Here is a 15,507-nt window from a genome sequence, read left to right on the forward strand (position 1 = left end):
TTTGTTTGACAAAATTCTCACTTTATTTTCCATATCTGCCTGTGSTGGGTTTATACATATGGCCACTCGTGTTTCTCTTCTCTAAATCCTAGTATTGTCTGTACATGAGAGGAGTACATGTGGGACTGTTCTGATTACAGCAATCATTCTTTTATTGATTTGATGACTCATTTGTTGGCTCTTCTGCCATCCTGTCGTGTAGTTGTTTCAGTATTGGTGCCATTCGGCTGCAAAGGGACAAAGTTAACCCACAGCACYTCACAGCAGAGCAGCTGAAGCCGTTCCAGCCCGGCCCGTTTCACTCGAGGCCTGCACCCGCCGGAGCTCCCCGCTGCCACAAGCTCCTCCCCGCCGGCCGCGGGGCCGGAAGCCGCTGCCGTGTGCCCTGTGAACCGGGAAGGGTTCGGTTTGAATGAGATCCGGCTGATTCACCGCGGCCCGAGCGCCACCGGCCCAGGTGAGGGCCCGGCCGCCTCCGTGCCGGGGTGCTGGGGGGCCCAGGGCGGTCTCTGCGAGGCGGCGGAACCGCGCCGGGGATTCGGCCCGAACGCCGGGCGGGGCCGCTGGTGGCAGCGGGACGGGCGGGTCTGGCGGGCGGCACCGGCCCGGGCGGGCAGCGCGCTGGGCCCCGTGGGCTTTAGCGGGGGAAATCCCGGCACTTGAGAGCAGCGGGGCAGCTGCGGACGGGCCGGGGGGAGGCGGTGAGAGGGGCCGGGCAGTGGCGCRGGGGGGCCCCGTCTCTGCGGCCGGACGGGCCTTGGCGCCGCACGGGTCCCAGGGCCCGGCCGCCTCCGCCCCGGCCCGCAGCGGCCAGCGTAGTTGGGCAGCGCCGGGCGCGGGTTTGTGCTGCGGGCAGCACCAACGCTCTGTTCCCCGACAGAGACTACTCTGCGCTGCTGCTCCCCATGTGCAGCATTGTCACAATCCCCGGCAGGGCAGCTGAGGTTAGAGGGGGACGGGGGGAAGCGAAGGAAAAGCGCTGGCTGGGATACGTGAAAGGGAAGAAAGCAGAATTAGGTAGAAAAGGAGCGATAATAAAAAATTAACAACGCTATTTCTACTATGCAGCTGATTTTAATATTGTTTTTGTAACAAATTTCTGCCATAGTTGGATACTTGTAAACAGTTGACAAATCTGGTTGTGTCCTGGCATCGTGTCTTAAAGATGCAGTTGTTTTTGTTATACTGTGGAAAAACAAAACCATCAGCGATTGAGATTTACTTGTTAAAAAATTTTATGTGAATGTATTTCAAAGCTATATATAACTGAAATGGTATTAGTCAAGCTGAAAMGTCCAACAGATTTGTGTTCATCTTAAAGCTGCCAGCCGTGGGAGTCTAAGGTGTCCTGTATGCACCAGGTAGGGAGTATACTTAGAAGATTCTGTGGAGCATTCACTGTTCATGACCTTACTGAAACAGTGAAAAATAAGTTTGTGAAGAAATTCAGAAATTGGCTTGCATATGAATTGCTTCTGAATCATTTAGTGTGACTTTGAGCAACAGGGTTTAGCCTGTAGCTTAATGCAAAATGCTGTGTTCTATCTTATGTGGTAACATTCCATTTCAGTGACATTAATTTGAAAACTTAAGCTTATGATATAGAACATTATAAGTTAGAGAGTACTTTAAAATTGAATTAAATAATACCAGTATATAAATTAGTTTGTAAATTTTCATGGAAATTATTCACTCATGACAAGAATTATGAAGCATAAACTAATAGTACCTACAAGTACCTTGTAATATCTAGGATGATGGGAAAGGGCAGGTGTTGAGAGCACCGTGAATAATAGAGAACTGGTGTGATGAGTACTTGCTGGACTACAGGATAGTCCCACAGTAGCTGTGTGTCTACTTGCCTTTCTGCAGACTTCAGAGAAGGCCATTACTTTATCTAATGCATAAAACTAAAATTATTTTCATTGGTTTATGGAGTGGCACAGGTTGTAAATGAATCTTTGCTTATCTGTAAGTTTTATGTGRATGTTTTTATGTAGTTTTAAGCAGTCTGTCTGAATCTGTGTTACTGAAGAAGTAACTCCAGCTCAGCAATGAATGTAGTAGAATTAGGTTTACTGTACTTCTGGAGGTCAGAAGGCAGAGTCTGGGAAGCTGATCCACAGACCTCCTAGTCCTGCTCGGGTCTGTTGAGATTTGGGTCTATATGATCCAGAAACAGGGTCTAGGTTTACAGAATTGAGCATGTTATGGAAGCAAAAGAGTCATGTAACTCTGGGCTTGTACTACTGAGACTGCATTTATGCATGACGTGGTTAATCTCTAGCTTTAATGAGCAGATTACTTAGAATTGATAGTAACATCTATATGTTTTTCTTCTTTTTGTACAAATTGTATAGGAAGGTAGACTACCCCTCCCCCCCAGCCTTTTCACATGTGAAGTTTCTTTTCAGTTTGGTGAATTTAACTGCAGTAAGTTTTTGGKTTTTTTTCTTGGTGAAATGTTTTTCTACAAGGTGCAATTTCTAAACTGATTTAACTCTGTAGCTGTTTATCATCCCTAGTGAAGCTGAAATGGTTACAGTTGCACCAAAAACCTTGAGCCACTTTTTATTTGCTGTTTATAAAATTGTTGCTTATCTGCTGCGTGTAACTCCTCGACTGGAGATCTGGAAGTGCTTGTGCTAGGCTTGTTATATAGTCTCAGGTAGAGAAATTGAGTTACCGAAGATGAAATTATTTGCATCAAATCACTCAGTGTACAAATTGCAAAGTAAATTGCTGTCATCTGCATGTGGCCTGATACTCTCTCCACTAATAGGGCAGTTCAGTAGCCATTGTTTTCTCTATATGTCGAAGCTCATTTTGATATTTATTTCTTTACTAACTCAAAAGTTGMCAAACCAGGAGAACCCTCTTTCATTGAGGGATCACATCATGGAGTGTTAATRCTAGATAAAAATAGTGCACTGTAGTGTGAAACTCATGTGTCTCGTGCAAAGAGATATAGTAATTTAAGACTGTTTCAGGTTGATTTCAAAATACATGCTGAAACATGCCAAGTATAAACATAGTAGCTATTGGTTTATACCTAAATGTGTATACACATTTGTGCATAGTCCTTTTGTATAACTTCATTCCTATGTTACCTAAGAAAAAATGTTTTCATTATAATAAGTCAGCATTTAAGTGATTTGAAAATAGCAAGGAACAACTGGATGGTGCTGCTCCAAACAAGCAACTTCTAAAAATTATTACAGTTAYCTAACAGTAGTATTGGGAGCAAATATTAGACATGGGTTTTAAAATTTCTGGTTTCAGATCAGTTTTTAGATACCCTGTGTATACTTTCACTGCATTATTATTATCCACTGATCTTCCCCTTTTGAGGCAAAGACAGTTAAAAGAAAATTGCGGTAATGGAAGTTTGAGGTTTTAGATACCATCCTATACCAAGATTATTTAGCTRTGGTGTTTCCAATAATGGACATAAGTAAGCAGAGGAGCTACTTAATTCTTTTTTTTTAAGCCATTAGTGACCATGTTGATTTCATTGATGAGAGCATGTCATCCAAATGACACAGTGCACCAAAATGCAAGTTTGTTACAACTGTCCTTATGCATTTTTCTGACATGGAACTATTTGATACGTTTACTTCCTTAAACTTTTGCATTAAACAGAGACTGTTAACTCTCACTTGCAGACAGAAGGAAACAGTATCAAAATACCTTTTGCCGACTTTGGAAGGAAAAGAGGTGAGATTTACTAAAAAAAAAAAGAGGTGTACGGTTTGCTTACTTATCTGGGCTTTATTTATATGTMTATATTATGTAAGTATATGTGTGTGCACAAATACAGGGAAAAAAACAACAGAGAAGTTGCTAATCAAACCCACTCTTTTTGCACAGAGAGAGGTAGGATGCTCAACTGCAGGTTACAGTGTGTGCTTCCCTGGGGAACAGCAAAGCTTACAGRGATTTGTTTCTTTCATATCCTTGTAGTAAGTGGGGAAGGGAATGCAGGAGCTGTGGGTAGTCAGGTGGGTAAAGGTGAATTGGGTTGTAGCTCAAGCCCAGTTGAACAAGTGGTTGCAATTCTGTGCTACTGGCTCTTGTGGTCTCTTCCTGGGTCGTTTCCTTCTGCAAAGCTGGCAGAAGAATAGTAATGTTCCATTCGACTTGTTAGTGAATTCCACCCCAGCCTGTCAGCCGTGAGAAACTCTGACTTGTTCTTTCTTTTCCAGTTTTCTAGGAAGGTGAACACATCTTCCTTTGCTCTTGTACTACTTTGAGATAAGGTTCAGAAGGGTCTCTGTTAAATTACCTCAGTTACTAAAAAAAAAAAAACAACAACAAACCCCCACCCAAACAAAAACTTGAAAGCAACCCCCAAACCCACAGACATTCTTTGGGCAGCTTTAGCTTAAAGAATGRTTTGACAGATACGTCTTCTAGAGCCTGTATTAGTGTTAGAAGCAATCAGCTCTTCCAAGACCTGTTTCTGTTATGCCAAGGCAACTATTTCTGGGATGCTTCTCAGAGAAGTGAAGAGGGTTAAACCCAGCATTTTTGTWAGCCTCTCAGTTTGCTGCAGGGCTGCACAAATGGCTGTCCTGGCAGTACTGAGAAAGCAGCATCAAGTTGGTGAGCAGCAGCAGCTTCCTCATTGCTCCTTATGTTAACASTGACATTGAAAAAAACATCTATCAAATCACGGCCACAGATCATTTCACAGATCTGTTTTAAAACACTGCTCTACAAATGATTGAGTGGATGCGATTAATGGGCAGTGTTCTCAGAGAGGAGGATAGCATGAATTTTAACTCCTAAATGGAATGTGAAGCAGCCTTACTCAAACTGAATTCAGGCAAACTTAAAGGTGTTTGTGGCTTTTCCAGTCACACCAACCACTCTTGCAGAAATAAACAGGAAAGCTGTCTGTACCTGCCAACTGCTGTTACCCTTGGTTCTTAGGGCATCTTATCTACAGATAGAGCTTCTAAAATACTAAAAAAGGACAGTGATTTCAGTTTCTAACAGCATTTAAAATGATCAATTAGGTTTAAATAGCTTAAATTAATTATTAAAATTATTTTGAGAAAATTGGAAGCTTCTTTCAATGTTACGGATACTTGAGCAAGACATGGCCTGTACCACTTTAAGGGATTGTATGGTAAAAGGTAAAAATCCCAGTAAACATTCCTTGGGTTATTCGTCAATGGCGCCTTGTGCTTCTGCTGCTTATCAATGTAACATTTCTTTTTACATGTGCTACTGTTTCTAAATTTTACTGGGTTTTTGCCCTTCTCCTTTCTATTTTCTTCTACAGGGAAGAGACCTACTGGTGTCATCTTTAGTGGGAGCTGTTGCCAAGTTTGTTCTGTGAGGACCTCTTGTTGAGCATCAGGTTAGAAATGTATAGTTGCTTTATTTGTAAAGGCTAAAGCTATCTTCATTAATGTCTAAAAATTTTGCTTAAGCTCTTTTAAGGTTTACAAAAACATTTTTTCAGAAATTGAGTTTATGGCTGAAATAATATTTAGATACAGTGGGCTAACAAAAATTTAAATTTGTTTTGATTTGATTCACTAACCTAAGTTCTTCAGATGCTTATAGAGAGTAAACAAATATGTTTAGGTCCATATAGTCTATAGCCTTCTAAAACATACTCAGTTACAAACAGGCAAGCGAAGCATTAATTGCCAAAACTAGCCAGAGTCAAGTCATGGAGCTACTGAAATAATTTCCAGTGCATCCAGAACTGGGTTTTGGAGATTTCCTCTCTGTGCTGCTGTCTTGAAAATCTGAGTATTTCAGGGACTGAAACTTCTCAGTTACTCTTCAGCCCTCTGCAGTGTCATGGAAAGATGAATCATTGTGGGTTTCAATGGAGGAATATCTACATCAGAGGGGTCAAATGAAATGTAGTTCGCTTTAATTTGCGGTAACACTGTGACTGTTTTATTGAAGCCATTTAGCATATGCTTACATAATAGCTTTAAACAGCAACTTAGCCATTCCAGGAAAATCCTACAATTTGATTTGGAATTTATTGTCGTTCAGGATAGAAAAGTATATACACTGTGTGCAGCTTTTGCCTCTAATAAAGAAGTTTGCTTTCAATAACTTACTGAAAAAGTGAAACATAACCACTGACCCTTTAATAAGCTCCTTTTAAATTTATGAAGTGGCAATGGAGCTCTAAGAAAGTACTTACTGCTAGGTGAGGCTGCAGTTGTGTTTGCATGAAATCAAGGGGGTGAGTTATATTAAACTCATAGCTTGATAGTGCATTGAACTGGGGAAGTGAAATTAGCAAGTAGAGCAAGTATTACTGATCAATGCATCTTTGATATCATTATGAAAGTAGGAAGTAAAATGCTGCTTCTTTGTGTGTTTAGAAGCTTAAACTACTGGTGTTAAACTTGAAATACTGAAATAAGCTTATACTGAAATAAAGGTTATTAGTCTTTAACCAGTAAAAATTCTAGCAAATTTCAGAAGAAATTATGAAAATTACAACATTCACCTATAACATGAAGATCTTTCCATGTGCAAAGCAAATACATTTTTTGAGTTCTTTTGCATAATTATTTTTAAAAGAAGGCTTTTGAATTATCTTTAATGTAATCTGAAGTCATGTCTATTACTCTCTTACGTGTAATGTAACATCCGCTGGGAGGATGAATGAATTTTGGAAATCAATTTTGGAAAGCAATTGTGTTCTCAGTTGCTTTTATGTCACCTAAACAGGCTTTGTTGTGTTGTATTAAAACTTGTCCAATTAAGAGCATAATTTTCGATGCTGTACTTTGTATCTTCTATTTCACAAATAAAATAAGCCAGTTTTTATTTTATTATTCAAATTTTCTGATTTCTATAAGCCTTGGAAAATGCTTGATTTGCTGAAAACTGTTGTTTAAAAATTAATATTCAGCAGGCTTTTTTTTTCCATTTTATCCATGATTTGTGTTATAAAAAGCTAAGAAGGTGAAAAAGCCAAGTAAACATGATGAAGTTCTGTTAAAGCTGGGGCAGAACTTATGCTTAGATATCCACCCTGAAATCAAGATGCCTTTTCAGCAATAGAAAGTGAAGAAACTTTAGAGAAAGAAACATCAGTGTAATTTTGTTGGTTGGGCACCTTAACAGCTTTTATTCCTGGGGATCACTTCTTTGACAGTTACAAGAAACAAAAACTCCGCTTTTTTTTTTAAGTAAGAAGTTGCACTGATTGGAATAATCTTGCACTAAAGCAATGGCACATGCAACACTGGAAATGTATTAAATGACTGTACTGTCACTAGTCTTCTAACTATATACACATTAAATGTTTACTTTACAGTATTTCTTTTAGTATAATGAGTTCATTAAAAAAAAGCTTTTGATGCTAATTCAGAGATCCATAATCTGCTTAGTGTCTTTCACATGCATTTTTGATGGTAACTGACAAGCTGTAAGTTAATTAGCACAGAACTTACTAATGAGGATGCTAAAATCCTTACTTTAACATTTTTATTGATGATTTCTTAGCAAACTGAAGTAAATTTGATTGTATATCTAATAAGTTTTAGGAACTTTCTGGCTGTAGGTACTGATCATAAGCAACAAAAATCCCCCCAATTAATTGAATGATGGGAAAGTTTTGAGAAGTTTGACAAGAGTGTTCATCTTCAGAAATGGGGATAACCCAAAACCAAAGCAATAAAACAAAGTCTGTTAATTAGCATGGAAGACAGCTTCTTGAATTAATATGTGGTGTTAATTAACAGGAAGTCTGATGTTGTGTTGTAATTACCACCAATATTTTTGACATACTGAGTGACTGAAGGTGAATTATATAGATAGCAATTTAGTAAACATTTCAGAGCTTGGGAACATTTTTCCTTTGTTTCTGTTTTTCTAGAAATATGGATAGACTTCTGCGACTGGGAGGAGGTATGCCTGGGCTGGGACAGGTTAGTATATAGCTTGTCAATCTTGTCTTTAAAGTTAATCAAYTCTGGAATATTCCTTCTATTATGTCTTAAAACAGCATAAAAAAAACCCAGAGTTCATAGTAATAATCTTTGACTCTAGAGATTTTGTACATATATGCAAATCATTGTTACAACCTGACTTTTTTTGAAAATATGAATACCTGCATTGGCACTAAATTTACAGAATGTTTGTAAACCTTTCTTTTGGTGTCTGAACATTTTAAAGTTTGTATTGCAAAGCATTGGAAGCACATAATAMATTTTTAAAAAAAAACGATTTCAAATAATATGGAATTTCAAAACATGAAGGGTATTCTGAATAGCTGAGCATATCCACTGCTCTTTCATAAATTATATATTTCAGTTCTTGCATCACATTGGTGATGGGGCATTATAAGACACTGAAATATGTGGAAATTTCAAGAGGTAATTTGAGTTGAATTTATCATTTTTGGGTAGTTGTAGCCACCTTCATGCATTTTGTGTCTCCTCTTGTTGACTCTCCTCACTTCTGTAACTACACACAGCAAAAAGGTGTCCCTGGCAGCTGTTCTGTTTCAGTGAGAGACTTATTCACATTGTGTGGCTTCTGCCTCTACAGCAAGTCCTAGTGCTTTTTTCCTTGATCAGCTGGCATGGTCAGCAGTCTTCAATAATAAAATCAAGCTGATCTTATTACATTGTGCTGATTACTCTGGATACAGGGGAAAGAATAATTAGGAACTGCTTTGTTTGAGGTTTGTAGAAAGAATTATTTCTTTAAGGAATGGGCTCCAGTGTAATTTCCTTTGTAGTCTTGGTTGGCTTACCTTTSTCTGCTTCTTCATCTGTTTCCTGGGTTCTGTTCTAAATGGAGAATCCAGACTCTTGTTCCTCTGGAGGAGTTGGTTCTATATGTCTTGGGCTTCCATGATGTGTGTGCAGGGCTGCTTCTGGGATGGTTGGAATTGCTGGACCCAAAGCTTATTTGGTTGTGTGTAGGGCGTTGTGTCCAGTATAGCTACAGGAGCAGTTTAATACTGAAGCATTTGGTGAAATATTCTAGGCTGATCTACAGACTCTAGATGTTTTGCCAAATAAGCTGTAACTTTTGGTGCATAATTTTTTTCTCTTTTAATAGCTAAAATTCTATTCACGTTCTCTTAGTGAATCTTCAAGCCGCCCTCAGTTATTTTTAGTTTCACTTTCTTAAACAGTTATTTCTCTTGTTCCTCTGAGCTGCCAGTCTGCTTCATGACTCTTCATTTTTTTAACATCTGTGCAGTCTAATCTCTCAAGCTTTCACTTCTTAGTCCTCTCTGAACTTGACGCATATCAAAGCTGTTTTTCAAATTTACAGTTAACTCTCTGCTGTTTTCTGAATTTTTCATCTTAAAGCTTGCTAGAAAATTGTGGCACAATAGAACATAAGATTCAGAGGAAGCTCGCTGAACTCCTCTGTTAGTTTTGGCCTGCAAAGCTGCTTTGTGTTTGTTTAAATATGGAATTGTCTCTTAAATGACTTGATGAGTATGTGTTGGATTAAGAAAAAAAGGCATAAGGCTGAATTGCTCTTCACTCAAGTTGCTGCTTACACTGGATGTCTTGATGACATTCGTAGTCTTTTGGTCTACTGGATCTGCAGGAAGGCTTTTCAAATAGAATATTTTTATGCCATTAAAATACTGTGTTTCAATGGACCTTCAAAGGTCACTTATGTTCTTAGTACCAATTGATGATAATTGAGATTGAGAGATAATCCAGAGTGAATCAGATGCCTTTGAGATAGACAGAAGAGAGGAAGAAGGTGTTTCTTGGATATATTTTGTACTTACTGCTGGAAAGCACACAAAGTTACTGCCATTTGTTAGCACTGGAGTGTTTTAAACAGCTGTACAAAGCTTTTTGTTCTTATTGCTGYGTCACAGTTGTTCCAAAGGTTGAACATAGTAAAAACATCTGACTGAGTCATACTTGGCAGCATAGCAATCATCTGTGTATATAGTCTGGTAGATAAAGATGCATTTTCAAAGTAATTTTATCACATTGTGTGTAGATTTGGAGATTTCGTTTTCTTGTGGCTTCAGGTCTGCTTAGCAAGGGGATTGCATCATATAAGGTCTGCTGAGAGTCCATTTGATTTGCTTTGTACCTGATGTTAAAGTGCTGCCAGATGCTTGGCCAGCATCTGTTTGATCTATGCTAAGGCATTCATTCTCAGTGACTTGTTTTATCTTCTTCAGCAGCAGTTGCTTGGCTCTTTCTCCTTGGCAAAACTGCTTCTTCTATTGTCTCATTTAGCATTTCTTGGTCTTCTTAATTTCCAAAGTTGGGATATGTTGTCCCAAATGCACTTGAAATTCATGTTTTTGCAATATGCTTTTTAAGTCTTTTGGTATACTGTATTACACTTGAGAACTGCTTTTGAATTTTACTGAATTCAAAAATTCACTGAATTTGTGGTTCTCTTTTCTTACTTCTTGCTCCTTCAGGATGCAATTGAGTGGCTGATTGGCCTTCAATTGTCCTGAGGTGGTCAGTGCTAAGTTCCATCTACTCTAAGCCTGTCTTTCTATGGCTAATTAACAAATCTTTAAGCAATCAATCTTAAACTGGTACTTTTACAATAAACTTTCCTTCCCATGTCTTGTGGCTTAGAAATCTTGAGGCATGTCCTCTCTTTTAATCATAGATGGACAAAGGGATGTCTTAGTGGAGCAGGAGGTGGACAAGAGAAAAGAAGGGAAGAGAATCTTACTTAGAGCTTTTCTGCAAGATTCACAATGTGCTGTGAATACATTCACAGTATTTTCTGAGAGTGCACTTGGTCATTAACAGTGTGTTCTTTTCATGGGAAGGTACCTGTGTTTAGTTTTGAACTTGATGCTGAAAGTATGACCCTCTTTGGAACACTGCTCATGCAGAAATTATTTGTATCTTATGGGTGTTGTAGACCTGGTACATAAGTTCAGTTCATATTATCTTGAATTTATGCTTATCAAGAATGAGATAAGTGATAAATGCATAAGATGAATGAATGAGTGAAGCCTTTTAAAAAAGATGTAGGGGAACTGAAAAAGATTGAAGGGTTGTGATGTCCTGAAGAAAATCTTAGTACTTCAATTTCCCTCCTGTAGTTCATGGGAATTAAAATTTTGGCAATGCCCTTGTTTTTCTTCACTTATATTGTTCTCCTTCTCCTTCTGCCCTTGTCATGTTGGGTTTTTTTCATTCACTTCTCTTTCCTGAGTCATTCTTTTCTGTCTCTCCTTGTTTGTCCCCCTGGAATACTGCCTACTGCAGAGTTTCACTAGTGGTTTAGTACTTCAGTTTGCATTGTACATTTGCTGCAGACAAATGAACAGGTTTGTGGGGTACGTAAAAACATTCTGCTTATGTAGCAGGCAGGAATTTGGACCAACACTCCTCTTCATTTTGTATGCTGAACTATTGTTTGCTGGTGAAATCAGTTCCACATATGCCTCTATTAGGCAATCCCACTGCAAAGGGTGTGAGCAAATTAAGTGCTTTTGTAGCYAGTCTTTCTCTCCCCAACATTTTCAGAACAGTAATTCAAGCTATGCGAGTTCTTGTCCATACTAGCACAGGCTGTCTGTTTTTTCTGAATCCAGATGTGATAGGAAGCAGTGATACAGTGACACTTCAAAAAAAATGCTGTTAAGTAATTTTTCATTACTTGATAGATTTTTGAAATTAATCATTTACACTGCACTGTAGTGCAGATAACTATTCTAGTACTATAAATGAAAAATAAAACTGATTCTGTATTTTTGATTTTACATATTTAATGACAGAGGGGAAGGGAAAAAATTCCAATGGGAAGGGAGGGGCAGACAGAACTGACCTGTGTCTTGTAAGGAGTGTTTACACCTTGACTTGGAATATAGAAAATAGAAGTGCAGATAGCTATTTCATTTGAATCATGGACTTGCCAATTAGCCATCAAGTGCTTCCATCTGTGAAATAGTTGATCAGATGGGTTAGCTGGGATGTTTCCAGATTAGGGCATTGTAAATGGCACTTGAAAACTGTCACTTTGATTAGGAGGTTTCAAATATTGTACTGCTTGGTGCTGTGGAACCTTTTTCCCTTCATAGGATCTTGGGTTTTTTAGAACATGCTTATCCTGTTTGGTAAATCTGTGGCACCATGGGAACTTGGGAGACCTGCTGCTGATCTAAAGTTCTGTTTCATGTGCTGATCTAGTCGGGGTGGTTAATGGRGAGCAGTGCAGCACACTTTTTGCAGGGCTTCCAAGTAGAAGTTGGTGGTCAGGGAGAGAGAGGAGGGTCAGGCTCAGTGTAGATCATTCCCAATTAACAATTGGATGCAAATTTCCTTCATTAAGCTGATGTGTCATTTGAAGTACATGACTTGGTTTTGCATCTTACATCTTCCATGTGTAAACAAAACCATCCACCAACAATAAAAAAACCTCAGACCCAAAACAAATGCAGACACTCCATCCTCCCCTCAAAAAAAAAAAAAAAAAAAAAAAAACAAACCCAAAACCACACCAGCAACCCATCCAGGAAAAACTGCAACACCTTAATGTCTTACTGAAAACTATTTTGGTTCATATATTCTTGATAAAGGTTGTATTTTAATTTGAAGGGTGTAAATGTGTTGTCTTTAATGAAGTGCCTTTTTCTTTGTAAAGCTGTAGTGTTCTGATATGACTTTCTCCTTTGTGTGTCTCCTGGGTATGTATGCTTTATACTGTTTGAATTGTGGTGATGCACTGTTGTCTGCTTCTCATATGTATTTGAAGCTTCAAATACGCCTTTTGAGAGTATTTTGCCAGGGGAATAAATCTGAATTATAGCTTTTAAAATTGTGCATAGTTTCTGTGCCATTGCTTCTGAGAATTTTCCAGCAAAGTTCTCAAGTGCAAAGAACGTTACTATTTCTAGAACTCAAATATAACTCCCAGTAGATGTGATGGTGTACAGTTTAGGTGGGTTATTCCAGTTCTGCTTTTTGTCCCTGGAAGCTGTCAACCCATTTAGGGAATAAAAAAATTTTCTCAGTGACAAACATTTTTCATCCATTAAAAACATCCAACATGAAATCTCATAGAAAGTTCAGAAGACTTAATTAATTGCCTGCATTATTTTCTGTAGATAGTCTCAGCATCAGTTTATGTGTACAAAATACATGGKTTTGTTTTAAGGAGAAAAAAAAACACCTTAGAGATAGTAAACTGTGCCATTTTACTTTCAATGTCTTGGATGGATGTTTTACTGCATTGATTAGTGTTTTAGTACAGGGCTGTTCAACAAAAGCTTTATATCAAATTTAGGGTGTGGCCTGGGCCTGGTTTTGCTGGAGACAGTAACTCCATGGATCGTGTTAGRCTTGTTTGAAAGTTGCTGGGGATTGCTAAGGCAGAGTATTGTTCTCATACATTTGAAGCTCAGTTGAGTCATTGTCCTGTAATTTGTCTCCTAAGGGGCTAATGGGAGAGGGAAAGAGAAACCTGCTAGAATTGGTGGAGGAGCAGTCATATCATTGTATTTAAACCCTGATGTAATTTGTATTATAAAGGCTGTCTTAAAGTAGAATGGCTGCACTACAGACACATCTTACATATTAATCACAACCATAATACTAAAACTGAAAAGGCTAGTGCATTGTGTCCAAGAATTACAGTTTTCTCTGATCTTCTGTTTAACTCTGGAGACCATTTTTAGCTGCCTCTTCTTGGTCTCAGATCTTAAACTTCCGTATTTCTAATAATTAGGCAATTAGATTCACTCTCCTCAATTTAATTGCCAGTGCAGTCCAGCTGACTTTYGACTTTCCCCAGAAAAGACAAAGGATCTTGGACAAGGAAATGAGTGTAGCTATAATGAGAAAGGACATGCGGAAAAACAACTAAAGAAGAAAGACATCTTTGTGCTTTTAGCATTACACCTATTCTTGTAATGTTCCTTTTTGCAAGCAGGAAACAGCTGCCTTATAATGATTGATTTAACATATTTCTCTTGGAAATTGTGTCTTCATTCTGAAATCCCATGCTATTGAATATTAAGTTGCAATGCTACTATGCAGTACCTTTGAACAAGGGTTTCTGTGTTCTTCCTGCTCTGTAGAAGAGTCCTCTTTAGGTTTTTCTGGGAAGGTTGAGGCGGTTTTGTGTTATTGTGGTGTAGTTTGTATCTGTGGGGGCATGTTGGATAGTTGGTTGTTTCTGCAAGAGTTGCAAACAACTAACCTTCCTGCATATTGCTCCTGAGTCTCCCAGTTCACCAATTTGTATCCAGAGCTTTTCAAAACAGAGAACCTTTTGGCATATAGAACCCAGTGCATTATTCTACATATWGAGGAGGTATCTTTTAAATGCTTTGCTTCACAAAGTTTAGGCTGAGCTTAGGCAGAACCTGCTGAGGGCTTACCTTGCCTTCTTGGCAGAGCTGTGTCTAGAACAAGGTAATTAAAAATCTACRTTAGAGCAAGACTTCTGGAGGCAGACAAAACTACAAATGCTGGCTCATCATCTGCCTTGAGGATCTCAGTTATAAATTACCTTCTGTAATGCTGATGGGAAAAMCAGGTTAGTTCTGGTTTTATTCTGGAATAAAACTCACCTTTGTATTATCTGGATTTTCTTTTTATTTCCAGTAGACCAAAGCTGTGAAAACTAATAGTTCTTTTCAAAAAGATGTACAGTGTTACTGAGGATTTGTTTTGTGTCCCTGATCTTATGGCTTTTTGCTACCATTGTTATAGAATCGTAGAATGATTTGTGTTGGAAGGGACATTTAAAGGTCATCTAGTCCAAATTRTCCTTATGCTTGATAAAGAATATTAACTGCAGTAATACAGCATATTTACCCYTTTGTGTTATTTGTCTCAATGAATTTATAGATTAAATAGGGTAAAGATAGAGGAAACCCAGGAGAGATTACATTAAAGCAGCCATTTCAAGCAACGGTTGTGTTGGGAACATTGCAGGAAGTCRGATTATTGCAAATTGCATCCAGGTGATACATGTAAAAGATTTTTTTATATCATGAATACATGTTAATATTGAGTAGTAAACACTTATTTCTAATAATAAAGTTCTCAAGAGTGTCCCAGTAAATAAGAGACTRTTTTTGTCTGAAGTTCTGCTTAATTAAAAACAGTCAAATAACAAAAYAAACTGACCAAAAAAAACCCCAAAAAAGCAAAAGCAAAAAAAAAACAGCCAACCAAAAAAACCAAAAACATCCCCACCCCAAAACCCTAGCAAAATAAGAAACCAAAACCACCCCCCTACACACACAAAAAAAGAAAACCACACAACCACCCCACTGAAATTAAAATCCTAAACAAGCAGAAAAGCTAAGCAGTAAAGTTCTGGCTCTGCACCAAAGAGGTGTTGGCAAATTTATGATCCCAACCCGTTTAACCAACTGCTCAAAGCTATACAAAGTTCTGTGTTTTGTAATTTTGGTTTTGAAGAGGAAGGGAGATGGGAAATGTTATATATTTCAAGTCCATCTATATTGCTGTTCATGGAGTTCTGTTGTAAATGTGAACCTGGGTAAACTTTTTTTAGGAGACAGAATTTTGTAAGACA

At 38.3% G+C, this 15,507-nt stretch overlaps 2 protein-coding genes across 3 annotated transcripts in view; one reads left to right on the plus strand and one right to left on the minus strand.

Moving 5' to 3' along the window:
• Positions 1 to 258: 258 nt before the first annotated feature.
• LOC130574363 (sterile alpha motif domain-containing protein 1-like) lies at positions 259 to 2,755 on the minus strand. Its single transcript, XM_057367549.1, has 2 exons — positions 2,687 to 2,755; positions 259 to 846 (listed from the first exon to the last, which is right to left on the minus strand). The coding sequence occupies exons 1-2, from the start codon at positions 2,753 to 2,755 to the stop codon at positions 259 to 261; spliced, it is 657 nt and encodes a 218-aa protein (XP_057223532.1).
• Positions 375 to 15,507, plus strand: part of PSMD14 (proteasome 26S subunit, non-ATPase 14) — a 45,686-nt gene continuing 30,553 nt past the window's right edge. The window contains exons 1-4 of one of the 2 annotated variants that reach the window (XM_057367645.1): positions 375 to 457; positions 3,666 to 3,717; positions 5,291 to 5,368; positions 7,868 to 7,919. In XM_057367645.1, the coding sequence (XP_057223628.1) occupies positions 7,872 to 7,919 (48 nt within the window). In that variant the 5' untranslated portion in view covers positions 375 to 457; positions 3,666 to 3,717; positions 5,291 to 5,368; positions 7,868 to 7,871. The remainder of the gene's footprint in view (positions 458 to 3,665; positions 3,718 to 5,290; positions 5,369 to 7,867; positions 7,920 to 15,507) is intronic. The other variant, XM_057367646.1, reaches the window with a different exon arrangement.

This window comes from Malurus melanocephalus, unplaced genomic scaffold, assembly GCF_030028575.1.
Source record: "Malurus melanocephalus ecotype Western Australia unplaced genomic scaffold, MMel_1.1 scaffold_81, whole genome shotgun sequence".
NCBI lineage: Eukaryota > Metazoa > Chordata > Aves > Passeriformes > Maluridae > Malurus > Malurus melanocephalus.